The sequence below is a fragment of the Maylandia zebra genome, linkage group LG15 (assembly GCF_041146795.1).
Source record: "Maylandia zebra isolate NMK-2024a linkage group LG15, Mzebra_GT3a, whole genome shotgun sequence".
NCBI classification, from domain to species: Eukaryota; Metazoa; Chordata; class Actinopteri; order Cichliformes; family Cichlidae; genus Maylandia; species Maylandia zebra.
This window is the reverse complement of record NC_135181.1, coordinates 16246817-16274511: the sequence shown is the minus strand read 5'-3', so window position 1 is coordinate 16274511 and position 27695 is coordinate 16246817. Positions and strand designations below refer to the sequence as shown.

Sequence of the window (27695 nt, the reverse complement as noted above, 5' to 3'; positions counted from 1 at the left end):
CACGAAGTGGAGTTCTAAAATGCAAAACACAGCTTTCTCACTGAAAACAGAATTACGGTCAAGAAAACTGAATGTTAAATAAAATTTAAACAAAAAACTGTACGGCTGTCCTTCCTTTCCTCCCCTTCGACGAAACCGGCGGGCACTTTGACCCGTCACATCTGTCATTACAGAGAAAACGTGTTTCATGAGCAAAAGCGAAATGGTTCACCTCCACATTCCGGTACTTCCGTAACGGTTTTACATTGTGATTAGACCAGTTTTAAGCAAAATTTAACGTTGTTTTGCGTAATACAAATTCGAATTACTTAAACACATTCATATATGAGAGATAATCGCTGTATTTTAATCCGTGTCGGCATTCTTATTATTTGTTGACGGGTTCATTCTGAAACGTTGCTGAGAGTTTGTCTTTTGGGCGAGGGGGTACATATCTTGTGGGGATAAAAGGTCTACCACTTCCTGCATCTCCCTTCTTCACAATCTCCAGGTGCAGTCCAGGAAAACTGTGGCTATTGCACAGCGTTAGCATCAGTAAGTACTCATCAAAGTTAAGAGGATATATTTTTTAATATTCTTCATTTTAGATTTTTAGTCACCTAGCTTTGAGCTATAGCATGGTGGCTAATTAGCCTTAACTGCACGAGCTTACTTAGAATTCCGTTTACACCCGACTTTTAGTTACTTAGCTAAACTAATCACTCTAAAATGCAAAGTTAACTACTTAATATTTAAGCTACGAAGCTGGTTATCGAAAGACGGCATTCACTGAGTTTTAAACTATCAATGTTAGGCTGTTATTAAGTACATTTAGTACTGTACTTACTAAAATGCAATCTTAACATACTTAAACTTTACTCTTGTCTATTTGTGAGACCTTATACCTGTACTGCACTATATTTCAGCGAGTAATGTTTATGTTTGTGTAACAGTTTAATTACTTTACAAATTTATGCATATGAGTACAAGGTATACTAGAAATTATTGATTTACACAGTAAAGTACAGCTGAATGATTAGTCAATTAATCAGCTGCTGCACCCACAGCATAACCTATGCCACAGATGACCATATTCGGGATATCCACATCCTTTAGCATTATAGGGAGTGGAGAGTTGAAAGACCTGCTTGAGTAGTTGTTTTTAGACCAGTCTGACCTGTGTGTGTATGTATATCTATCTATCTATCTATCTATCTATCTATCTATCTATCTATCTATCTATCTATCTATCTATATCACATTAAAGTGACATTTTCGACTTGTAGCACTTTGCTAAAAAATATTGGCAGATGATGGCACTAGTGTTGTTGTGAATTAATGGGACAACTGCCTTTAGCTAAATATTTTCATTTGAATGTGTAAATCTTATTAAAATAACCTAAAAATATTTTTTGATGTACATTAAGATAAGAAAAATGTACAACAAAAAGAAGCTACTATTATTTTTCTGATATTAGTGTGTTGTGATCAGCTTAACTTCGTCATTAACTCTTGTAGCTGCAGTATCCTATGTATTCTTTTAATTTAACTGGGGGATTGTAAAAGCTATTTGCTTCTCCAGAGTATTTGGTATTTTTCAGCTATTTTTTAAGGAATAAATCCAAAAAGGAATTATTTTTTTGTTAATTTTAAGGCAAGGCAAGGCAAGTTTATTTGTATAGCACAATTCAACAACAAGGTGATTCAAAGTGCTTTACAGAGACATTAGAAACAAGAACAAATAAAAAGCATGATTTAAAATTGATTAAAACAAGCAAATAAACTAACTAACTAATTAACAAACAAACAAACAAACAAACAAACAAACAAACAAAACAGTATATAAAATCAAAACAGATAAAATCAGAACAGTAGATAAAATCAGTAGTTAAATGTAAGTTTTGAAATTTAAGCTTAAAGTGTGGATTTGGTGCTTTATTCAAATGCAGCTGAGAACAGGTGAGTCTTCAACCTGGATTTAAATAAACTGAGTGTTTCAGCTGATCTGAGGCTTTCTGGGAGTTTGTTCCAGATATAAGGAGCATAAAAGCTGAATGCAGCTTCTCCGTGTCTGGTTCTGACTCTGGGAACTGATAAAAGACCGGATCCAGATGACCTGAGGGATCTGGAAGGTTCATACTGGGTCAGGAGGTCATTGATGTATTTTGGTCCTAAACCATTCAGAGCTTTATAGGCCAGCATCAGAACTTTAAAGTCTATCCTCTGACGGACAGGCAGCCAGTGTAAGGACCTCAGAGCTGGACTGATGTGGTCCACTTTTTTGGTCTTAGTGAGGACTCGAGCAGCAGAGTTCTGAATGAGCTGTAGTTGTCTGACTGATTTTTTAGGTAGACCTGTAAAGATGCTGTTACAGTAATCAAGCCTACTAAAGATGAATGCATGGACTAGTTTTTCCAGGTCCTGTTGAGACATCAGATCTTTTATCCTTGATATATTCTTGAGGTGATAGTAAGCTGACTTTGTTATTGTCTTAATGTGTTTTTCTAAGTTTAGGTCTACATCCATCACTACACCCAAATTTCTCGCCTGGTTTGTGGTTTTTAGATGTATAGATTGAAGTTCTCTGGTGACCTGTAATCGTTTTTCTTTGGCGCCAAAGACTATTACCTCAGTTTTGTTTTTGTTTAGCTGGAGAAAATTGTGGCACAACCAGTCATTGATTTCCTCAATGCATTTACCAAGAGCCTGTACAGGGCCTCGGTCTCCTGGTGACATTGTGATATATATTTGTGTGTCATCTGCATAGCTGTGATAGTTTATTTTGTTGTTGTTTATAATCTGTGCCAGTGGGAGCATGTAGATGTTAAACAGAAGGGGTCCCAAGATGGAACCTTGGGGAACTCCACATGTGATACTTGTCTGCTCAGATGTGAAGTTACCTATTGATACAAAGTATTTCCTGTTTTCTACGTATGTTTTGAACCAGTTTAGTACAGTTCCTGAAAGACCTGTCTAGTTCTCCAGTCGTTTGAGTAATATGTTATGGTCAACTGTATCAAATGCTGCACTGAGATCCAGTAAAACTAGGACTGACATTTTTCCACTGTCTGTATTCAGACATATGTCATTAAACACTTTGGTCAGAGCGGTTTCAGTGCTGTGGTTCTGTCTAAAACCTGACTGGAAGGCATCGTAGCAATTATTCTGTTTTAAGAAGTAACTGAGCTGTTGAGAAACTGCTTTTTCAATGATCTTACTTAAAAATGGGAGATTTGAGATCGGCCTGTAGTTGTTCATTTGTGTCTTGTCAAGATTGTCCTTTTTCAGTATAGGTTTGATTACAGCAGTTTTTAGTGATTCTGGAAACACACCTGATAATAAAGAAAAGTTGACGATCTGTAACAGGTCTGACTCTAAAGTCTTTGAGACCTTTTTGAAAAAACTTGTTGGCAGGACATCTAAACAGCAGGAGGAGGAGTTCAGTTGACCTAAGATGTCCTCCAGGTCTTTGCTGTTAATAGGTTGAAACTGTTTCATGGTGTTTAAACAGTTTTTTGGTGGACACAGTACATATCCTGGATCTGCTGTTGATGTACCAATTGCTTGTCTAATTTTTTGGATTTTTTCAGTGAAGAATTTGGCAAAGTCATTGCAGGCCATGGTCGAATGAAGTTCAGCTGCCACTGACACAGGAGGGTTTGTTAGCCTGTCAACTGTAGAAAATAAGACCCGAGCATTATGGCTGTTTTTAGTGATGATGTCAGAGAAGTAGGACCTCCTTGCATTCCTCAGTTGTAAATTATAATTGTGAAGTTTCTCTTTATAAATGTCATAATGAACCTGGAGGTTTGTTTTTCTCCATCTGCGCTCAGCTTTCCTACACTCTCTTTTTTCTTTTTTCACCAGTGTGGAGTTTCCTTCCAGAGATAACCTTCACCTTAATGGGAGCAATAGTGTCCATTACATTTAACATGTTAGCATTGAAGCTATTGACGAGCTCATTGACTGACCCTCTGGGCAGGTCAGGTGTTAATGGGAAGACCTGGTTAAAAATTGCACTACTGTGTTCAGTTATACACCGTTTTGTGATCACTGTTGTTGATATATTTGTGTGGGCTGAGATTTTACTTTCAAAGAAAACACAGTAATGATCAGACAGGCCCACATCAGACACAGTAACCTTTGAAATGCTCAGGCTCTTGGAGATCAGTAGGTCAAGAGTGTGTCCTCTATTATGTGTGGCCTCTGTTACATGCTGAGTCAGCCCAAAGTTGCCCAGAGTGTTACTCAGGTCTTTAGTCCCTTTGTCCTGAGGGTTGTCCACATGAATGTTAAAATCCCCAGCAATAATTACACAGTCAAAATCAACACAGATCACAGACAGCAGTTCACTGAGGTCATTAAAAAAGTCTGTGCAGTATTTGGGAGGCCTGTAAACATTAAGAAACACAACTTTGGATGGGGCCTTCAGCTGTAAAGCCACATATTCAAAAGACTGAAAACTTCCAGGAGATAGCTGCTTACATTGAAATGATTCATTAAATAAGACAGCAACCCCTCCTCCTCTCCTGCTCGCCCTGACCTCACTGATAAAACTGTAGTTAGGAGGGGTCGTCTCGATGAGAACAGCTCCACTGTTACTTTGGTCCAACCAAGTTTCAGTTAAAAACATAAAATCAAGGCTGTGCTCAGTGATTAAATCATTAATTAAAAATGTTTTCCCTGCTAGAGATCTAATGTTTAATAAAGCCAACTTAAGTGTTTTAGAGGTATTACTTGTCCCCTCGTGTTTGGGAGCAGTCTGTGGCACACAAGGTATGTTTACTATGTTTAAAGATCTTTTAGAGTGCAGCTCTCTGTGTTTTGACCAGGCCACATGTCTCCTGTCACCTAAAAGTACAGAAATTTTAAAACCTTCTAGTAAACAGGGTCCCAGCTTCTCCTGGGAAAAGTCATCACTGCCATAATCCTCACAGCCCGGACCCTTCACACATCACGCATCAGACTGCGGAGACAGGGCATGAAGAGGAACTAAGGGGGGCGAGGCTGGGCAATGTGACTTCGATTGCTCTGTTGAGGGTGGGGCTCGATGGCGAACCTTTGGCCGCTCTGGTGGGAGGTTTATGGGGGACAAAAAGGGATTGGGACGGGGGGTAGATCTGAGCCCAGCATTGACCCGCTCCATCATCTCCTCAGTGAATTTCAGGTGTGGGGAGGAGGGAGAAAGGGAGGGGGAGGAGGGTGATGGCCTGTCAGGGGTTTGGGGGACTGGGGAAGGTCGTGGTCCCTTGTCCTGGTCGTTGGTGTTGTTGAGAGAGTTGGAGGCAAATAGGGACCCCTCTTCTTGCCTTAGATGTCTCTCCTTTCTGAGGCTCTTCCCGGGTGGGGGCAAATGGAGCTCCTCCTCAAGGTTTCTGCTGGGCTTTGTCTGTTCTTGGAGTACTGTTTGTTCCTCTTTATGAGATAACTCCTCGTTTATCTCAGCCTTGGCACCAAGCACGGATGGATGACGTATGGAATAAAACAAGTTGGAGGTGAACAGTTTCACCCCTGACTTGTTAAAATTAAATCCATTTGCTTTGAACAGATGCCTGCGTTCCCAAAAAATATTAAAGTTGTCGATAAAGTGCACTGAGTGGTCAGCACATGCTGATATAAGCCATTTATTCAGTGTAAACAACCTGCTGAATCTCTCGTCTCCTCCTCTGACCGGCGGTACAGGTCCACTGATGAATACAGCTGCATTCAGAGAGTTTACAGTATTTAATAATCCAGTAAAGTCCAGTTTCAGAACCTCCGACTGTTGTTTGGACACATCGTTTGACCCTGTATGCAGAACAATGTTTGTCACAGTTGGATATTCATCTGCAATTTGAAGAATTCTCTCCTTCAGGTTGTTGACCATATCGTTAGGAAAGCAGAGGACTTTAGTGTTCTTACCGCACATCCTTTGTGGGTGACTCTGCCGTAAAGGATGTACAATCAGAGTTTCAGGCCTAGCCTTTAGCTTTCCCTGTGGCCTTTCACTTTTCAACAGATTTTCAGACCTTATTTCGCTGCTTTTAGATGGATGGTTGTCCGATATAGATCCAGGGTCCTTTGATAGTGGAGCAAATCTGTTCTGCAGTTTCACATTCAGTTGTTTTGGAGATTTGTTGTTAACCTTCCTATTCACGGTTGTCCAGTCCTGTTTCCTCCCGTATATAGGGGTAGAAGAGCTTCTCTGTCAGATAACAATAAGGGTCATCATTGTTATCTTTTATTTAAGATATTATATTTATCAACTGGAGTACTATGCATTTGAGTTTTTAAACCTGGCTATAGCAGATTGGCATAATGAACAAAATCACTCCTAGTTTTATGAGTTTTACTTTCTTCTGCCCTACACCAACCAGAAAGCAATGCCTGGAAGTCCTGCTGTTGTTATGCGACTGGTGGCCTCAGCCTATGCTGTGGCTGAAAAGGCTGGGACCATTGTACGGAAGGTCCTTCACAGTGGAGAACTTGGTATTGTGGAAAAGGTATGACCCCACTATGTGCATTTTGTGGTTTAACAACACTAGCTGCACTCATGGTTAAACATATAAGTTTAACATTTCTGTTTCTACTTTTGCACAGACAGGCGCTAATGATCTGCAAACACTGGCAGACAGACTAGCACAGCAGAGCATTTGTGCTTCACTGTCCAAACGTTTCCCCAAAATCACCATAATTGGAGAGGAGGTAAGTGTCAACAATATTTAGCCAAATTATTTGCTGTGGATACCTAGACCTAAAAACATCCTCGTATTATGACAAAGCTCATGAATATTTATATACTTTGTTCAGGATCTTCCTTCTGAAGTGATACAGGAAGATCTAATTGAGACTGGCCAGTCAGAGGAAATTCTTCAGAGAAGTTGTCCACCTGAGTACAGCCAGCTGAAAGAAGAAGAGGTAATCACATGTGGGTTTAGTTTCAGAGGTTTAGCACCTGAATAAAAAAGTATTTTCTGCTATTACAAATCAGTGTTGTACAGTTGTTGCTTGGACACTGTTTACCTCCTACGGTGTATACGTACTTGTTCTGAATGTGTCTATCTGAATTTCAGATAGTTGTGTGGGTAGATCCTCTTGATGGCACAAAGGAATATACTGAAGGTATGCTCTTCTGAAGCATGTCTTAAAAATCTCCTCCCATCTCTGTGTATTCAGCTGCATAAAGCTCTCTGTGCACAAGCCTGCTTGGTTGCTTTCTGGTTCTCAGCTCTCAGAACTTCACTGCTACTTTTTTTGCCTCTTCTTTGTTCATCCCTGCTCCTGCTTATCCACCTGTCCGCTGTCTTTCTGCTGACCCTAGCATCGAGGTGTTTCCATTTCCAAGCTGTGGCCCAGGCACCACACAAAGGGTTGGACACCCCTCAGCCTCACAGCACAGCTCTCTGTATGGGAAGGCAACGGTTAAGCCGGGCCTTGCAGAATATTAATTATTATGGCCACACTAGAAATATTTATGAGTGAAAGTGCAGTAATGTCGTTTAGTGGCTTCCAGCTAACATCCTGCTGCTTCCTGACTTCAGGGCTCCTGGATAATGTGACAGTGCTCATTGGGATTGCATATGGAGGCAAAGCCATCGCAGGCGTGATCAACCAGCCGTTCTACAACTACCAGGTACAAGCCAAATCAAAACTGTGTTCAAACTGTCTAACAGCTTTGCTATATAGTGTGTCGGCTATTTTGTAGTACTTTTTGTAAACATCATTCACCTTATAGTACACAACAAAATCATCAGAAGACGCACTAAAAACAGCGCACAAAAGCTGCACAGATGAAAGAGTCACCAGAGATGGAAATAATGTGATTTTCTTACCCACTGAGCATGCTGTACCTGGTGAGCTTGATGGCTTCTCAGAGGCAAAATTAGAAGTCTCAGCTGTGCTGTGGCCCATCTTCTCCTGATAAACGCTGACTAGAGCCATATTTTAGTCTTCAGTTGCTGAATTGCATTGTACATCTTAGAGATGCATTATAGAATAGCTCGCTTATTAAAAATCTACATGCAAGCTATAACAATAGGCCAGCAGCTTAGCATCTGAGTGAGCAATATAGCTTTAAAATTATAACACAATAGTTCAATGAAATTTGCAATGATGATATTAATGATGATTAACTTTTTAACTTCTAAATTTAGAATAACTAAAGTAATCTAACCTTGTAACTCTCCAGGACCTGCACGATATTGACACCCAATAAAACTGAAACTGAAAAATATTTTCTACCTGGAATGTCGTCACTTCCGTCAAGCTTTTTAACCAGTTGCTTGAACCCCTGCTTTTCCACCGTTTGATATCTGGGCTTGTCTCATTGTTGTGCACATTAGGGAATGTAAAAGCATGATATCACAGTAGGACTCTTGCAGCTGCACATATATGTAACAGAAACAGTCTGTAGTAGTTGAGTGAGTAAGGTTAATTGTGACATTTTCAACATCAGCTTGGTGCAGGAACACAATTAGGAAGAACCATGTGGGGGATGCTGGGATTGGGCGCTTTTGGGTTCCAGCTCCAGGAAGTTCCAGGTGACAGACGGATTGTCACCACCACCCGTTCCCATAGCAACAAGCTGGTAACAGACTGTGTGGATGCCATGGAGCCTCACGAAGTTGTACGAGTGGGTGGTGCTGGAAATAAGGTAAGATGGATCTAAAATTTTCTTCTGACAGTGGTAACAACTCTGTGTACTTGTTCGGGCAGGGTTTTTTAAAACTTATCAACATTATCTTTAATTTCAGAGATCATCAAGACAGAAAAACTGCACGTATAGAATGAACAGTCAGTTGATTGATTCCCCGTGTGCCATCACAAGCTTTGAATCCACAGGTTCTGTTAAAGTAGGGTCCTGTGCTCTTCTTATGCTATCATAGGGCTTTGTCTGCAGGCATACCTCACATAATCTACCAAATGCACCCTTCATGCATTTATATCCCACTACTCCATGGCTTTATTTTATGTATCGTCCTGGAGTTTGTGCTTTGTTTAGTTTATTGGTTATCAGCTCTCTCTGCTCTTCTTTCCTCTCACCCCAACCGGCGTTCTCTTTATATTAAAAGATTGCCAGTATTGCAAAGTAGCATTCATAGAAGATTGTTGTAAATGTGGTTTTCTCTCTATTGTTGCAGGCTCTTTGCTTTAGTTTAGCACCCCATTATGAAGGTGGTGAAGGTTGTTACTATATAAATAATAAAAGAAAGATGTAAATCAATATAAAAAAAGTGCTAACAAATTGAACTCACTTTTTTGCATTAGTGACCAATGAATTATGAAGCAGTGAGATTTTTCTTTTACATTATTAAAATTAAAACTTGGAAAAGTGAATGCTTTTGTCTAGTTACAGTGGGGCAAAAAAGTATTTAGTCAGCCACCGATTGTGCAAGTTCCCCCACTTAAAATGATGACAGAGGTCAGTAATTTGCACCAGAGGTACACTTCAACTGTGAGAGACAGAATGTGAAAAAAAAATCCATGAATTCACATGGTAGGATTTGTAAAGAATTTATTCGTAAATCAGGGTGGAAAATAAGTATTTGGTCACCTCAAACAAGGAAAATCTCTGGCTCTCACAGACCTGTAACGTCTTCTGTAAGAAGCTTTTCTGTCCCCCACTCGTTACCTGTATGAATGGCACCTGTTTGAACTCATCATCTGTATAAAAGACACCTGTCCACAGCCTCAAACAGTCAGACTCCAAACTCCGCCATGGCCAAGACCAAAGAGCTTTCGAAGGACACCAGGAAAAGTATTGTAGACCTGCACCAGACTGGGAAGAGTGAATCTACAATAGGCAAGCAGCTTGGTGTGAAAAAATCAACTGTGGGAGCAATCATCAGAAAATGGAAGACATACAAGACCACTGATAATCTCCCTCGATCTGGGGCTCCACGCAAGATCTCATCCCGTGGGGTCAAAATGATCATGAGAACGGTGAGCAAAGATCCCAGAACCACACGGGGGGACCTGGTGAATGACCTGCAGAGAGCTGGGACCAAAGTAACAAAGGTCACCATCAGTAACACACTACAACGGCAAGGAATCAAATCCCGCAGTGCCAGACGTGTTCCGCTGCTGAAGCCAGTGCATGTTCAGGCCCGTCTGAAGTTTGCCAGAGAGCACATGGATGATACAGCAGAGGATTGGGAGAATGTCATGTGGTCAGATGAAACCAAAGTAGAACTTTTTGGTATAAACTCAACTCGTCGTGTTTGGAGGAAGAAGAATACTGAGTTGCATCCCAAGAACACCATACCTACTGTGAAGCATGGGGGTGGAAACATCATGCTATGGGGCTGTTTTTCTGCCAAGGGGACAGGACGACTGATCCGTGTTAAGGACAGAATGAATGGGGCCATGTATCGTGAGATTTTGAGCCAAAACCTCCTTCCATCAGTGAGAACTTTGAAGATGAAACGAGGCTGGGTCTTCCAACATGACAATGATCCAAAACACACCGCCCGGGCAACAAAGGAGTGGCTCCATAAGAAGCATTTGAAAGTCCTGGAGTGGCCTAGCCAGTCTCCAGACCTCAACTCCATAGAAAATCTGTGGCGGGAGTTGAAAGTCCGTGTTGCTCGGCGACAGCCCCAAAACATCACTGCTCTCGAGAAGATCTGCATGGAGGAATGGGCCAAAATACCAGCTACTGTGTGTGCAAACCTGGGGCCTGTTCTTCGTACCTCGCTAAGTAAGTTAGCTGGATTAGATTGTTGACGATTTTGCGTGATCCTGGATCGTTCGGTTCCCCGAAGCTCATCCGGGACTTGCTGTCATAGCAACAGAGCCGTAAGCGTAAACCTGCTCGGGAGCAGGTTTACTTTATGTAAACAGGATTAGATCGCGGCCACGCAGGTATGTCCGCTTCATTCATACGAAAGCAACAGCGATATTCCACCACTGTTTCACCATAAATAAATAACATCAATGTAACTAAAGATAATGCAGCACTTGATCCTTTTATTGATGTCACACAGATACATACAGGTCATTTCCTAAAAAAGGGAAATGTACTATTAACATTCTATTACATGTATGTGATTATTACAGATGTAATTCATATTTCAGAGTAGTAATTGTAAATTACTTCGTGTAATCAAGATGAGAGACCACGGCTATAAAAGCGAAGGTGGATTTGGGAAGTCTGTCGCAGCCATGTCCTGTCCGTATACGCGACCAACCCATTGCGGAAGGTGCAAGATTGATAAGGAGAGTCCTCAGAATTCAGCGTATATTGCGGGATAGACAGGATCCTTTAGCTCAGCGCGACAGTGTGCTCATTGAGAGATATCGATATTCCCGTGAGGGTATTATTTACTTAACCAACTTGTTGACGAGGGGGTGCAGGACCACCACCTGTCTTTTTTTCCTCTGCCCTTTTCTTGGTTGCTGTTATGAACAAACTAACAGAGTATTACAGGCCAGTATTACCTTGCCAAGAGACGAAAAGCAATCTAAGAGATAAATATTACCATTCTGTAGAATACTCCTGTATTCCACTTTTACTTGTTCCCATGTTCTTGTGGGTCCTGTTGTGGCTCTAATGTGAAAGGGGATATAATATAACATATTATAATATAATATAATGCCATATGATATTGGACAATATAGTGTCATATGATAGATCTACCCTACCGCCTACTGGTGTTGGCCAGAGGGGCCGATGGCGCGATATGGCAGCCTGGCTACAACCGTAGCTGCCTCCACCAGTGTGTGAATGTGGGAGTGAATGAATAGTGGTATCGTACAGCGCTTTGGGTGCCTTGGAAAGCGCTATATAAACCCAATCCATTATTATTATTATTATTAAATTACCTACGAGTTTGATTTGTCAGCAACTTTCTGCCAGCCCTCTCTCCTTGCTTTTTCAGCCTTTGCAGTGTTCTCTTGCGTTTTCATTAAACTCTGAAACTCCTGAAATCCCTCACTCATGAGTTCTTGCTCTGCTGCCGGAAAATACCGAGCGCGCTCCTTCGACATTTTCGCCGACCAATCAGCGGGTTGCCGATCAATGTTTCTACTATTGATGCGTAGCCCCTTTTACGACACCCAGTGATGTCACATTACTGTGTCCAGCTGTACTAATCGTCAACAGCAGGTGTGTTCGGGGAACCGGATTAGCGAGCTCACGGTTAGCGCGATGGTTTGGTCTTGGATGTGTCATTTGATCTTGGATGTAGTAAGCGACGTACGAAGAACAGGCCCCTGGTAAAGACCTATAGTAAACGTTTGACCTCTGTTATTGCCAACAAAGGTTATGTTACAAAGTATTGAGTTGTATTTTTGTTATTGACCAAATACTTATTTTCCACCCTGATTTACGAATAAATTCTTTACAAATCCTACCATGTGGATTCATGGATTTTTTTTTTTCACATTCTGTCTCTCACAGTTGAAGTGTACCTCTGGTGCAAATTACTGACCTCTGTCATCATTTTAAGTGGGGAAACTTGCACAATCGGTGGCTGACTAAATACTTTTTTGCCCCACTGTACATAGATAAATTCTACACAGAGAGACTGAACGTACATTTTTCTGTCCGTGCTTCTCTACCTGCAGATTATCCAGCTTGTTGAAGGAAAAGCTTCTGCCTATGTCTTTGCTAGTCCAGGGTGCAAGAAGTGGGACACTTGTGCCCCTGAAGCAATCCTGCATGCTGTTGGAGGTGAAAACGTTTAATCATATAGCAACATAATGTCATGTATAGACACTGTTTTTTTTAGGGTTTAAACCACTTTCTAAAATCGTTTCCCAAATATTTCCTGATCATCTCTTTTTCTAATGCAGGTAAACTGACTGATATGCATGGAAATGCATACCGCTATGATGCTAGTGTAAAGCACATGAACTCTGCCGGGGTTCTTGCTACACTCCGTAACCACAAGTACTACGTCAGCAGAGTACCACAGTCAGTGCTGCAAGCTCTCAAGTCAGACTGAGGTCTGTCTTTATGTTGTCAAAACATACAGTGTAAAATCACTGTTTTGTTTTTTTATTAACCACATTATTTGACTGGTGTATCTAATTTTTAAATGTAACTAGTAACAGCAGTATTGAGGGTATTCTGTGTTCCTGTGCCTAAAACAAATCACCGTGATTTCTGAGTGTCAGCAGACTAACCAAACTACCACTATGATCTGCACTAATTTAATGAATCAGACACAAGTATTAAAGCAGGCTTAACAGCACTTCCATTTATTTCACTCATTTGAAACAAACTTGTACAAATCTCAGAACATCTTAACATACGGTTTCTCAACTTGAAGACCAATAGATTTACAAGGCAAAAGGCAAGATCTGAAGGTTAAATGTTGGTTAGTGAGTTGGAAATGATGTACTGTACTTGATTCGGTAACCACAAAGTCGGAACAGTCTATACGTAATGCAATGCCAACAACAAACAAAATGCAGGCATCTTGACTTGATACATTTTACCCTCTTTTTACACACAGTAACAGAAAATGCATTCTGGACAGTGAAAGAGGGCAATGGTCAAACCCCACTGCTGTGAAGAACAAACATACAACTGAGCTGTGAACACTAAAAATAAACTGACAACGACTAGTTAATCCTGTATTTGAAACCTCGTCTTGTATCTAACAAGATGCCGTGTTCTTCATTTTCTTACCTTCTATTTCTCTTTTTTCACACTGGCACATCTGTCTACTTTTCTACACATTTACTGTATTTATCAGACTAAAGGACACACACTCAAAGTGCTCTCTGAGCGGTGTGGGTCCATGATGTCTGGATTTTTACTTCAGAAGCAAAAAAGGAACCATTTACAATGTTGCTTTATCGATATTTTATACCAACAATGGAAACACCCACTAATGCTTGTTCAGTGATGTGAGGGATTAAAAATGTACACAGTACAGTATGAGTTGTGGAAAAATGGACTTGAAACACTACGAGGAGCATCGGCTTTATACAAATGCCCAACTAAAGATTTAGCACAAGTTGGCATCTTTTTGAAATTAAGAGGCTTTAATAGCCCTCTCACATAATTGTGCTTGCATACAGCAAAATTTCTAGCAATGTTTATTGCACTAACATCATAAAAGTCTCTGGATTTTATTGGCATCTCCATAGGAAGAAAACATTCTTGAGTCGTGAGAAAAGTCTTAGCTGTCACATTTAAAGATAAAATTCAACATTATGGGAAATATGCTTTGGCCGTACCTGCTAAGTGTGAAATTCATGGTGAATTGATTAACGGTTCGTTTGTTGTGTTGTTTGGGACTGTAGGTACAGCTAACAGAGCTTAGCATAAAGACTGGAATCAAGTGTCTAGCATGACTAGCAGAGATCAAATACAACAAAATCAACATATCAGCACCTCCAAAGCCCAATAATATTAACAAGAACGTTAACAATATTTGGTTTATCTGGACGAACAAAAAAAAAAAACCCACACTAATTTTAAAGGCGTTCTTTGAGTCAACTTTAATGCTGTACACCATACTTATATAGTATGTGAATTTTAAGAAGGTAGTCCAAATTTGATTGCAATCAAATTCAAATTTAATTTGTGAATAAACCTAAAAAAAAAACAAAATAGTACTCGAGGAGCTAAATCTAACAATCGACCTGGTAGATACTTTGCTCATGCTACCCTGCAGCTCAGTCTCACTGCAAAACCTGAAGGAGTAGACAAACGACTAATTGTGAACACAAATTGTCCTTTTTGTTGACACTTACCCCAGCACTGAATTTAATGCACTTCAGTTGGAAGTACCTCTTGTGCCCACATGCGCTGCTTTAAAACATTTGCTACAACATTTGGGGCGATCGTGGCTCGAGAGTTGGGAGTTCGCCTTGTAATTGGAAGGTTGCCGGTTCGAGCCCCGGCTTGGACAGTCTCGATCGTTGTTTCCTTGGGCAAGACACTTCACCCGTTGCCTACTGGTGGTGGTCAGAGGGCCCGGTGGTGCCAGTGTCCGGCAGCCTCGCCTCTGTCAGTGCGCCCCAGGGTGGCTGTGGCTACAATGTAGCTTGCCATCGCCAGTGTGTGTGAATGGGTGGATGACTGGATATGTAAAGCGCTTTGGGGTCCTTAGGGACTAGTAAAGCGCTATATAAATACAGGCCATTTACCATTTACACCTGTTTAAACCCAACCCATGATCTTTTCCTAAATCTAACCAAATATTTTTGCTGCCTAAACCAAACCAACACCTAAAAGCACAACTAAAGCCTCAAAGTATCAATTAGGAAAACTTAAAATTGTTAGTCCTGAGTGTCTCCAGAGTCTTTTGCACTTTCAGACTGGAAGCACAACAATTTGTGTCTTAATTAATGGATCTGTGCTCATGGCACATCTGTTTTGCAAACTAACACCCGTGATGGTGGGAAATGCACTAATGCAACAAACAACCATTCCTTGAGAGCACATCCATACTTTTGAAAGCGTGACAGGTATTGAGATGCAATGTGTCCTTAACAAGAGATCTGTCAATTTAAGTTTTATACTGGGAAGTCTGAAGAGTGATTTCAGGCCCTTGTGCTAAGCTATGAAAGCCATATTTAACAGGTGAGAAGTCTTACCTGATAGTTTGCAGGAACACAAAGGAGCATATTTCCCAAAATGTTTAACGATTTAACCAGTGTAATACTTGAGATAACACAGTGGGAATCGAGATGAGACTGGAATTATTCGGACCTGTAGGCTGGGAGAGTGCTGATTTTACACATTGCTTAAACAAAGAGCTCATCTCAATCACACAAGCGTGCATGCATTTACAAAACCACGATTTTTTTTTTTTTTTTTTTTTAAATCTGAAGGCAAAGAAGCATCTCGCCCATTTCGAAAAAAGGTTGGTGTTAATATTCCTGAATGAGCTGAGTAAATACATACTGTAGCATTAAAAAAGAAAAATCACTCACATATTCATAAAAATACCCACAGAACAAGCAAAACAAAAAACCCTCTCTTTGAGTTTTTATTTACACATGAATAAACTGACTGAGAAGGCTGGAGTGTTTGAGGCAGCCTGCAGGGATGTGGGCCAAAGCCCAGCCAGAGGAGGAGCAGGAGAGTCGGGGCCAGCTGCTCACCTCTTTTTAGGTGCCTGAGTGGTACGAGGTGGGGTGACAGGGCGTCCTGAATTCACCCCTCCATACTGATACTTAGCTTTTTTCTCTGACGGCTTCAGGATCTGAAAAGAACAGATAGCAGTGTTGACATAAGCCTACAGAGGATTTAAGGGAGATTTAATGTGCCATCAAAATTAACACGCTCTACCTGAAAAGAACACATGAGTGATTCGTCCACGCTCATCATGCCGCCTGCATTGTCAAACTCCCCACAGTAATTGGGAGCAGAAAACAGGGTCACCAGCTGCCGCTTTGCAAAGAACTCATAACCGTCCTCAACAACCTGTGGTGTGGCAGGATTAATACAAGATGACTGACTGAAAATTAACTGGCACCTATTTTGGTAATAAATTCAATTCAGTTATTTTTAAGGCTTGTTTTTTTTTTAAAGATTGTTTTGGTAGCTTAATGTTCCACTCAGTAAGCCAAAAATACTTTCTACTTGGTGGTTGTAAGTCATTCAAGAATATTTAGGGAACATGTTTTGCATACAAAATGATCAGCTCTGTTTTCACTTTCGAGCTGTAATAAATAAAAATGATTTAATTCAATTAAAACTGACCAAACTTGTTTTCATTAACAAATGGAAGTTTAATTATCAGCTGAGCCATTTTAATACAGTTGTATGTCATCAAGTAGCTTGAGTGTTACCTGATGTGCTCGACAGATGAGGTCCAAGTCGTGGCGGTTGAGGAACTTGCTGACCACATCAGCCCCAAAGGTGAAGGAGACGCCCCGATCATTTTCACCCCAGCCCTGGACATCTTTGTCTGGATCAGACCACAGCAGGTCGCACAGCAAGCCTGGAATGTGGCACATTTAGGTCAGCAGTGCAGTCGAGTTGAGCAGTTACCCACCGACAAGTGCCTATTTTTGTAAACTTCTACATGTAATTGTGTGTTTAAAAAACCTGACATTTCACCTGTTGGTTAGTGAAACTGTTGTGAAGACTTGTTTCTGAGCGACATCTTGGTGTTTTAAATCCAAACTTGTCACCATGCACTGATACAGTAGAGACTTGTCAGTCACAAGTCAGGCTCACCCTAAACCGTACATAACTGAAACTAGTCAGCAAGACCATAACCTCATCACAAAAGTGTTTATGGTACCATCCAGCAAAGTCGACCTCAAATTGACATTACTAGTTGATTTGAGCAGCACAGCCCTCCAGCTGCTGAAGCTGGAATAAGACACTTTTTGTAAAAAAAAAAAAAAAAAGGAAAAAAAAAAGGTTTTAAAATTTCTGGTTTTGACTTGTCCTCTCATATATCAGTGCTGATGTGGCGGTAGCTACGTGTACCGTGACAGTGACCATAAATGGGCGTGGCTATGTGATGGAATTACCAGAAGTGATGGGTATGGTCACCCTGACTGGCCATTGTAAAAATTCAGTCTAAATGGGGGTTCAAAATGGAACAACTAACAGCGATATGGAAAGCAAAGATCCAGGAATGCCATTAACAGTCAGATGCTTCAAATGACAACAGATGAAAAAACTTAAGGACATGAAGTGGACCACTGCTGAGTTACATTTTTCCTCATCTCTGAGGTGAGTGATCTAAACAGCTCTGAGTGGGAACAAAGAAAGTGCTGACTGACATAAGGGGGTGGTAAAAACATGAGAGTTACCTAGACAACCAGAGCCTAAAATGTCCTGTAATGAGCATCTGTCAGCTACAAAGCAAGGCACCATGAGCAAATCGTTTCATATCTGGATGGGGCTTAAGGCACTATGACAATGGCTTTACTCTTTAAACCTCAAAGCTATGTCCATCCTTTATATACAGTCTACATGCTAAAGCAGTAGGTGGCAATGTATTCATAATTTTACACAGTGGGAAATGACCACAGATATATATGATGATCTTCATGAATCTATTAACTTAAACACAGACCTGTGTCTGGGACATCAGTGGGTCTCATAATACGTCGGATTTGTTCCATGGACTGCAGATCAGGTGACAGTCCTGAGCAAAAGAAGACAGTATTTACTACATGCATCAGTAAAAAATTTAGACATGACAAAAACAAAGTTGACTAATGTCATGAATTACCAAGTATTTACTGTAGTTAGTAAAATATGTTAAGTTAATGCAATAGTAACAAGATATATTACTAGCTGAGCCCTCAAATGCATTTAAATATCTAAGAATGATAAATGGAGTAATTCTATATGATCACTCACTGCCTATTTAGAGGCACACTTTTAATTCACGGAGACAAATTATTCAGCCGTACTTTGTTACCTCCCACATAACAGATGTTTCACAAACCTCCGTGACAGCAGAAAATCTTCTCATCAATAATCGCAGCAATGGGCAGACAGTTAAAACAGTCTGTGAATGTCTTCCAGAGCTTTATGTTGAACCTGCGTTTGCCTGAGGAAAATTTAACCAAAAACAATTTCCAATTCAGGTGTGTTATTTTACATCCATGAAAACCTCCGTTATCTCACAACCAGAAATGTTCACTTTTCACATTTTTAGCTTTCAGAAAATTCAATATGTGTTTTGAAGTTTAATCATTATCAGATTACTTTAATAATCATGAGTTGTATTCTCTAGTGCAGTAAGCACTAGAGAATGTTAAGGATTAAATCCAATGTTGATCAAACATTTTTGTCTTTTACACATAATTTATTGCCATAGTGCTTATTTCCATTGAATAACAGAAAGAGAAAGGAAAATAGTTCTTCAGTTTGTATCGATACAAACCACAGAAGCAGCTAATCTTTACATCTATGAAACTGTAACCATCAAGTTAAATTAACAGAATTTAAATCTAACAGTATTCAGATGCAGGCAAGCACTGATTTTTCAACTTACATTCGTCATAGAAGCCGTAGATGCGATTGATGGAGGCACACTCGTGGTTCCCTCTGAGCAAGAAGAAGTTTTCTGGATATTTGATCTTGTAAGCGAGAAGAAGGCAAATGGTCTCTAATGACTGCTTCCCTCTATCCACGTAATCTCCCAGGAACAGATAGTTGGCCTCTGGCGGAAAACCTCCATACTCGAATAGCCTTAACAAGTCTGTGTACTGCCCATGGATATCACCTGAAATTAAAATTTTTACCTACAGTTTATTGATCTCATGTGATTATACAGATATATTTGAAAAAGAATGGCATATTTATAAACATATTTATAAAATGTGTAGTAAAATATTAAGCTCAACTGTATCAAATGCTGCACTGAGATCAAGCAGGACAAGCACACAGGTAAGTGCAGTGTCAGAGGCAATAAGGCAGTTATTCATAATCTTCACTAATGCAGTTTCTGTGCTACAGTGAACTACTGTGAATCTAAATATGGTTAACCTGGAGCAAAAATAACAGCATTGTGGGGTGGACTGTCTTGCTGTGAAGGGACTTAAAACATATAAGACAAATCCAAGTGGATTTTTGCTCAATTCAACCCATAAGCATTGTAAATGTAGTGAACAAATAAAAACAATGTATATAAATGCCCTCTGGGGATATAGGTGGGTTCTCACCACAGATTTTGAGTGGAGCCTCAAGTTCAAGAAGAATTGGCTGACTGAGGAAAATCTCTCTGGACTTGATGCAGAGCCCCCGCACCTCAGCCTCTGTCATCTGTACGATCTTCCCTGGACGGCATCCTCGCACTACAAGGTAAAAAGTAACACACATATCATTATTGTGATTAAAACAGAAAAAGAAAAACATTTCATTCATATCACCAATTCCCAAAACATTTATATTAAACAAAACTATTAATTAAAAAAAATAGTATGTTCAAGTCACAAGTTTTGTCTTTTATTTACATTTGCACCACAGATGAAAGAAATCTGATCACCAAGTTTTGCTTTGCTACTGGCCAAATATGCCATTTACTCCAGTCAACATGGGTTGTTATGAACTGGCAAGATCAGGAATGAACAGCTTGTTGGCTCAGTTGGAAGTTTATGAGTGAGTGAGCGCAGGCGGTCTAGTCTAGAGGGCAGATTAATGTATGAAGAAAAAAAAACAAGGTTGTTTAGAAATGTGGTAGCGCTAGCCAAAGCTGAAAGCTTACTCACAAATGTTATTGAAAAACTGACAGTAGGTACAAGTTGCACATTAAACCCATAATGGTAACCACAGATTAAAAACAATAAAGATTTGTAATAAATTAGCATGATGCTGATTTTTAATTACAGTGGAGTTCTAGTAATGTTAAATACTATCATTCTTCCTGCAGATGTTAAATGCACAAATTTCAGTATGTGCAGAACAAATACATCCAAAATTAGTTCATGACATGCATTAAAGTAGATGGAATTGAAGGATTTAATAAATTTTGAAGTGTAAAGACAGTAACAATGATTTTGCATATCATTGGTTTTTCCATAACCACAAAGTGCATCTGCCAATAAGCAGGATGTTTAACCAGATATTATTTATTGTTTTCCGTATACCATTCTTTATTTGGTTTCAGGCAAGCAACAACAAAAATAATACTGAATTGTTATGAGCAAATGAAAAGATTAGGGTGAAAGGTAAAAGAAGTTCACTTCACTTTTACTTACACTGATGGATGTGGGGTTTATTTAAACTACTTTATAATTCTGGGTATCATACGCAGGTTTTTTTTTCAGCTTTTAGAAATTGGACCAAAAATACAATTAAATTTTAAGTTTTGTTTATTTTGTTTTCATTTAAGACACTTTTTTAATCAATCGAATACGTCATTTTTATTGATACATTTCATTTATTTTAGCTCTTAAATTATGCATTGTACAGCAACTAATAACTCAAGATTCTCGTTTTCTTAAATGTTATGGAATTGCTTTATTTAAAAGTATCAGGTACTGTGGGAAATACTAATACCTCAGAACAGTACTAGTGGACTGAGTTGATTCCCACCCCAGGTACAGCCTAGGGAATACACTGGTTTACTGTTTAAATTAGCAAAGGCTCATTAGCCGTGCAGGCTTTAGTGATCCCCTACGTAAAGGGGGTGTGTCCGCAGAGGTAGCCGACTTAGTTACCTGCCTTGGGAACGAGAACAATTAGTGTTACTAAGAAACCATAAAATTTCACAGTTCTTCCCGTTCCCCAACATAAGAAAAATATTAACCAGCACCCACTACAACAAAAGAGGTGCTGTTAAACCCTCAACTTATATGACTACTTAATTTAATTAGCTTTCACTATCCCTATCGGGCAACAGCAAGCCAATTTGACATCACTCTTATTTTCCACACAATCTCAAAACTAGCATTAACCAGCAATAACGAACAGATAGAGTGATGCCACACTATTTGGGTCGAACGTTTACCATAGCTTTTTAACGCGGCGGTTAGCTTAAGGCTTGATGCCGATGAAAAACAGACAGCTAAGGATGCGATGGCGAAATGCTTTCGAAACATGTCGTGAAGTTCCTGGTTACAAACAAGAACCTCCAGATAGCCTTTTTCTCCTCCCCGAATAAATTTACATAAAGACGCTAGATCACAAATGCTAACCTACCTTCCAGTAATCTAGAGATGAGGCTGTCAACGTTCAACTCGCTTTCCGCCATGTTTCTGATGCTCACACAGGCAGGTTAATGGACAACACTGGCCCTGAGTGATGACTTGTAGGCTCGATGAGTGGACAAGCTCACTCAAGTAAAATCACACTTAAATGTACAAAAGTACGGAAGCTATGGATATAAAATAAGGCAAGAGAGCATTATCAAGACACAGTATCGACGAACAGAGGTATTATAGCTTTCGATTTTTTATTTGTTTATTTATTCTGGGGGGGGGGGGGTGTTTGTTTTTGTTTTTCATTCAGTTTAGTTTGCCCCAACTCATTTGTTAAGTCTTTACTTTTGTAAAGCTTCACTTCGCTGTTTGCTTCATCAATAAGGGGATTTAAGACGTTCAGAACAGTCCAGTAATGCAGTACAAGCACTTGACTCAGAGTCTTAAAAAGTATTTAAATGAAGAGGTTAGGAAAAGAAAAAAGGGGGAAGAAAAATGGGATACAGAGATGAAGAAAGTAGACAGGAGTGCTGGGAGGCCTACCTACCCTCCCCTTTTTTAGATTAAAATCCGCCACATATAAACCTTATCCTTATTGAACTAATATAATTGAAATCAATTGAAATTGAATCAGTCATCAACTACTTCACAATTTCAAATGCACCATATACATTTAGCATAATTAAATTAAAAGTTTAATAATGTTATTTTATACTGCACAAGCTACAGGTAGTGACGTTGTGCTAATGCTAGGTAGCATTTTGCAGGGCATTTTTATTGTTACTTTATGTTTATCTTTTATATGCCAGAATATATTTACAAATCCAACAACCCTGTGAACTTAAACACATTGATACAAAAGCTTTATGAAATGCTGGGTTTGCAAAGGAAATACTTTTACTATGGTTAGACTCCTTTAACTCAGTTGAATGCTCACCCTTTCAGGCGTACAACTGAACACACTCATTTCACTGTGAGCACTAAAGAAGCAGGAAAGACAAAGATGGAGCCTGATGATTCACGACGTTGTGAGGAGCAGGATTTTGAATTTAATTCTGAATTTAACAGGGAGCCAATATAGGAGAAATTCACACACCTGGTTCAAATTTTGCATTCAATTATACAGTATATAGACTTAATGTACCTCCCCTGGTATCTAAATGACTCCAGCTCTATCTTTTTATGCTATGAAAATGCCTGTAAGCAGTGCGATCTGGATGAGGGTCATTTTAATAGAATTTAATTTAATTTATTTTTATTTAGAAAGAGGGACAATACATATTAATGAACATTTTAACAAATGTAAATATGCCAGATTATAGGCTTGGGCTCATTTCCATCTGCAGACTCTCTGGCAGGTTGGTGTTACAGATAAATTAGTAAAAACATACAGAGACACTATTCACAGATCATGTGACAAGGACAAAAACAGTGATCACATCATATTAGAACAAACAATGACAAGAAGAGTGGACAACAGAGGACAATATAGATAACAGTAAAGGAAACACCTCAATTATATTGCACAAACCCCAGTATTACACATGCCCTGACTGTCCTGATATTGCACTGACCCATTACACTAATAGTTTTTTCCCTTTTTGTAAACTAAACTAAACTAAAAAACATTGATACGGTCTTTTTAACGTTAAGGCACAGGCATGAGTCATTCAGCCATTTTTAAAATAATGTAATGCCAATGAAAGCTGATGGGCTGCATCATCAGCAGTTTTGGCTTGTGTAAAAATTACCGTATCATCAGCATATATAATTGTGTCCACATTTTGCACACATTGGGCAAGTCATTTAATTAAAGTGAAAATAACAGGGGGCCTAGAATTTAACCCTGAGGGACACCTTGCATACAGTAAAGATAGGGTGAATTACTATTCTTTATTTGTATGCATTTTTTTCTATCGGATAGATAAGACCGTATCCATTTAATGGTGTGATTACTAAAGTTAAATGTTTACAGCTAGATGGAGAGATTGTGGGGAGCTATGATAAGGATGAAAAGCGGCAAACCTGTGGAGGTATCGAGATGTCTGAGAGAGAAGGCAGTGGAGGAATCTCAACTTTTGTCTGATTGTTGTTTTCTATCCGCTTTTCTCTGTTTTTGTCCTTAAATTGTATTAATGCATCTTTCAGCACATGGTGTGAAGTCATAATATTTGTCTCAGATGTGAAAGGGGACTGTCCAAAGTGATTAGAGAAAATAAGTCACTTTCCCCTGGGAGAAACTCTTCATCATAGTTTATTCAAGTCTTTTATTGAGAAAATTCCATCAAAGAAAAGAAAAAGATGTGATTTCCATAAACAAATCCAATAAATAATGTTTATCTATGTGATATAGACATACTATACATTATCAATATGTTCCAGTTCACCTTCTTAGTTTTCCATGTGTGCAACATTTGCTTACTGACATTAATGAGTAAGGTGGGAGTCACATTACATTTTCTTAATTTGCCCAATTGAGCGCTTTCTGAGATGCAGCCAGAAATGAGTGATCTTCAAAGTTACTCCAGTTCACCCTGAGAGTAGCATGATAATGAATAACAGTATGACAATACTGATAAGCTGAGCAACTTCATTATATAAATCCAAACCACAAATATCAAATTGCTGCTGGGTGCTATGAAAAGGTTAGAGGGATCACCAGAGCCAGTGGGATTTCTTCTCTAGAGAATATTTGCATATTTATACAAAGTTAATGCTTCACTTGTTGGACAAAAAAACTACTAGAAGATTTAAAAACACTAAATTCAACTCTGTTTTAAACAAATGAATCAAACCGCACTCAAATACTGTAGCATTTTTATTTCATCAATAAATAAAAATGGGTATGATGAGAGTGAAATGTACAAACTGTCAGGATTCATACATTTATTTAATTATGAATAGTTCAAAATGTCTGTGCAATACAAAGTAATTACAAACATTTCACACACCTGCTAGCACTTTTAAAGAACATTTTAATAGTAAAATTAAATATTTGAGAGATGGCTTCAAACCTAAATTCCATCATGAAGTCTTGTCCAGATTTCAGCTCACTGATTTGATTCTTGACACGATTTTAGACAACATTAAAAAGCTGTTCCTTTCATTTCAAGCTCTTTTCTCTCTGCCTTGCTTTTGCGCCGATGACCGAGAGACAGAATTATCCAACAGGCAGCAAAACCCACCACTAAACCTACAATTCCCACAAGGACAGGCACCCACACAGGGGTGGAGGAGGGACAGTTGAGCACAGGGGCTGTTAACGCAGAGCTGGAACTGTGGGTGGAGTCTGTAAATGGAGTAGGTGTGGTTCCTGATGGACTTGGAAGACTGTTGATCTTTGTGAAGATAAACGGACTGGCCTATGGGAAAGATAAAATGGTTAAAAGCTCAAGAGCTGTCTATATGTAAGAATTTCTGAACTTTAGAGAAACACTGGAAATAAAAATTAATTTTGGGTGACATTGTGGAATAATCCACTAGATTTTTAAAATCGTTTGACATATTGTGAAATATTTTCTCCTATTCATCTTCACATGTCCATATTGGCATGATAGCATCACACAGTTGCTGCAGAATTTGTCGACTGCACGTCCATGTTAAAAAAAAAATCTCATTACACCACATCCCCAAGGTGTTCTTTTGGATTGAAATCTGCTGACTAGAGGCATTTGAGTACAGTAAACTCATTATCATGGTAAAAAAAACAAAAAAAACAACTTGAGATTATTTGAGCTCTGTCACATGGCACACTGTCCTGCTGGAAACAGCCATCAGAAGATGATTATACTGTTGTTATTAACAAAAAAAAAGGACATTGCTGTCAGGCTGTTTACACCAAGTTGTCCAGTTTTGGTGAATCAGTGGAAGTTGTAGCCTCAGTTTCCTGGTCTTAGCTGACAGGTGTGGCCCCTATATTTATATGTATATATATTTATAATATTTTTTGCTTTTTTTTATACTTTTGGTATTTTTTTTAAATAAAAAAACTCTTTTTGAAATCATAGATTGTAAGTGGAATTAAATTAACTAATTATTAAATAGTTGTAGCAACATGATTAGTAGAATTTCTCTAAAATCTTCCTAAATACCTCAGAAGGACAGTGAATTTTGGAGCGGTCATATGTGAAGTTGTTGTAGGCCTGCTTTCTCCCTATAGGCTCTAACTGTAAGAAAGAAAGAAAAAGAGTTGAAATCTTTAAAATGGCAAGCCAAAAGAAACGTTTGCACGGAGTTAATACTTTTTACTGAGTTAAAAGTTTGCATAGAGTATACCACCCTGCTTCAGTTTGGTTCATTATTTCCCGCAGCTCACCATGTTATTCCACAGACCAATGGCCATCTCAGCATGTGCTCGCTCACTGATGTGGAAACAGTCTACAGAGAAGAAACTTGTATCTGGCTCACCCTCCTGGTGAAAAAAATGAAAAAAGTACCAATATGGGTGCATTTGATAATTCGTGTTTGGTTTGTTTCTCAGTTACTCACTCCAATTTTAGGGATGAAGGAATTATGTAAAAATGGCTGAAGTACGACAGCAAAGTCTTCTTTTCCGTCATAGAGATCTCCAGATACAAGATACTGGAGCTCAGACTAAAGAAATATAACAGAAAGGATTTTTTTTTTAAATAAAGAAGTTATTGAAATGATTTTAAAACAAACGGCTTCCCGACCTGGTACTCGTGATTGATTCGTTTCATCTCCTCAAGCTCTGGAGACTTTTCTGATGGGTTGATGACACAGGGACAGCTGGTCCTGGAAAAAAATCCTTTTAATATTGTGTTTTATTGTCCTTAGAAGGAATAACATTATCAGCTGACCAATTGAAATATGGTAATACAGTCGAAATGATACAGTCAACGCAAACATCATCTCCGAACAATCTCATCTGTAAAACAAAGGAACATTTATTTGTTCACATTTGAAAAAGTGATTTACATGACATATGTAAAATCCCAGTTTCATTCTATGAAAAGGTCAGAAAAGACACGCACTAGAAAACCAACCTCTGGATTAGTGAGCAGCCCAGAGTGTTCCTCGTAACTGATTTCAACAGATTTATCTGCATGATCTCCACGACATTAACCAACAACCTCGGTACCTAAAGATACATGGAGAGAAATGTAACTTAGTTAAACTCATGATAACAGTATAGTTCACTATTTTAAATATAACCTACCTCTTTGTAAAGCATATCCAAGCTGATCTTAAGATTATGGCTGTAGTTCTTGGGCGATAGATTATTCTACAGAGGTCAAGCACATGTTGTGTTATTGTTCCATAACTGTTGTTTGTGTACAATGCAGTAATTTGGGGGAACACTTACTTGATCAAAGCAGTAATTGCAGAGGTCATTGCCTCCAATGAATATTGTCACAAGTTTCCAGTCGTTTTCAAAATTCACCTCCTGTGGGGCACATGTACCAAAACTGATTATCAAAAACAAACAAATTGCTAAATGTAACTCATTTTTAAATCTAACTCGGTTTTCATGTACCGTATCTTCTCTTATGGCCTTGATGAGAGCTTGGACTTGTGATGGGATATCTCTGTGAACAAGTGAATACACAGACCGTTAACACGTTACAGAAAATGAAAGAGGGTTGGTGAAAGGTTTGTTTCACTGAGGTGTACATACGATGCCTTAACTCCAGGTTCAGCCATGTTGAAGTGTTTCTGCAATAACCCCTGACCTTTGGAAAAGCCTTTCAGAGAGGGGTTGAACTTCCTTAAGATGTCTGAGGAAATACAAATAAATGAGTAATGAGAATATGCAAGAGTGGCGTTCTCCTTGTACACAGTGGGGTAATGATTTAACTTGGATGTCGTTTGGTATCATGTAATCTTTATTATTAAGTTGTATAGCAATTTCAAATCAAAATCTTTAACAGCAAATCAGAAATTGTTTTAAAAAGGCAAATTCCTGTAACATTTCTTTTCAGGCTTTATATTTTTGGATGTTTTCAACAGTAAATCAGAGATTATTAGACATACGTATAACAGAAAGAATTGTCTAAAGACTTTAGATACCCCATAGAAACAGCTATTTCAGTCCCATAAAGTAACTGGTTTTTGCCCAACGAGTGGCATAAACTCACTTGGTAGTGTTGTGACTGTGTCCAGAGTATCATCACCTCCAATGCTTTAAGATATACGTGAAA

The 27695-nt window shown here is 39.1% G+C and overlaps 3 protein-coding genes across 5 annotated transcripts; 1 reads left to right on the top strand and 2 right to left on the bottom strand.

The window, feature by feature from the left end:
* The first annotated feature begins 160 nt into the window (after window positions 1–160).
* bpnt1 (bisphosphate nucleotidase 1) lies at window positions 161–16864 on the top strand. Of its 3 annotated transcripts, none has more exons than XM_004550490.4 (10): window positions 161–223; window positions 491–534; window positions 6336–6461; window positions 6559–6663; window positions 6769–6876; window positions 7032–7080; window positions 7500–7591; window positions 8414–8611; window positions 12526–12631; window positions 12754–13154. In XM_004550490.4, the coding sequence occupies exons 3-10, from the start codon at window positions 6342–6344 to the stop codon at window positions 12903–12905; spliced, it is 930 nt and encodes a 309-aa protein (XP_004550547.1). In that variant the 5' UTR covers window positions 161–223; window positions 491–534; window positions 6336–6341; the 3' UTR covers window positions 12906–13154. The 3 variants fall into 3 exon arrangements, with proteins under 3 accessions (XP_004550547.1, XP_076730122.1, XP_004550548.1); XM_076874007.1 differs by lacking the exon at window positions 161–223 and adding an exon at window positions 16730–16864 and having other exon boundaries at window positions 230–534; window positions 12754–12906; XM_004550491.3 differs by lacking the exon at window positions 161–223 and adding an exon at window positions 13419–13535 and having other exon boundaries at window positions 230–534; window positions 12754–12906.
* LOC101472635 (serine/threonine-protein phosphatase PP1-beta catalytic subunit) lies at window positions 15895–21759 on the bottom strand. Its single transcript, XM_004550489.2, has 8 exons — window positions 21536–21759; window positions 19558–19689; window positions 18888–19118; window positions 18336–18440; window positions 17958–18029; window positions 16714–16865; window positions 16211–16345; window positions 15895–16124 (listed from the first exon to the last, which is right to left on the bottom strand). The coding sequence occupies exons 1-8, from the start codon at window positions 21585–21587 to the stop codon at window positions 16020–16022; spliced, it is 984 nt and encodes a 327-aa protein (XP_004550546.1). The 5' UTR covers window positions 21588–21759; the 3' UTR covers window positions 15895–16019.
* Window positions 21760–24498: 2739 nt separating this feature from the next.
* Window positions 24499–27686, bottom strand: LOC143412638 (phospholipase B1, membrane-associated-like). The gene is made up of 11 exons (XM_076874006.1): window positions 27633–27686; window positions 27173–27272; window positions 27032–27083; window positions 26861–26941; window positions 26714–26779; window positions 26541–26635; window positions 26208–26289; window positions 26023–26127; window positions 25850–25945; window positions 25626–25700; window positions 24499–24896 (listed from the first exon to the last, which is right to left on the bottom strand). The coding sequence occupies exons 2-11, from the start codon at window positions 27196–27198 to the stop codon at window positions 24621–24623; spliced, it is 954 nt and encodes a 317-aa protein (XP_076730121.1). The 5' UTR covers window positions 27199–27272; window positions 27633–27686; the 3' UTR covers window positions 24499–24620.
* Window positions 27687–27695: the final 9 nt, after the last annotated feature.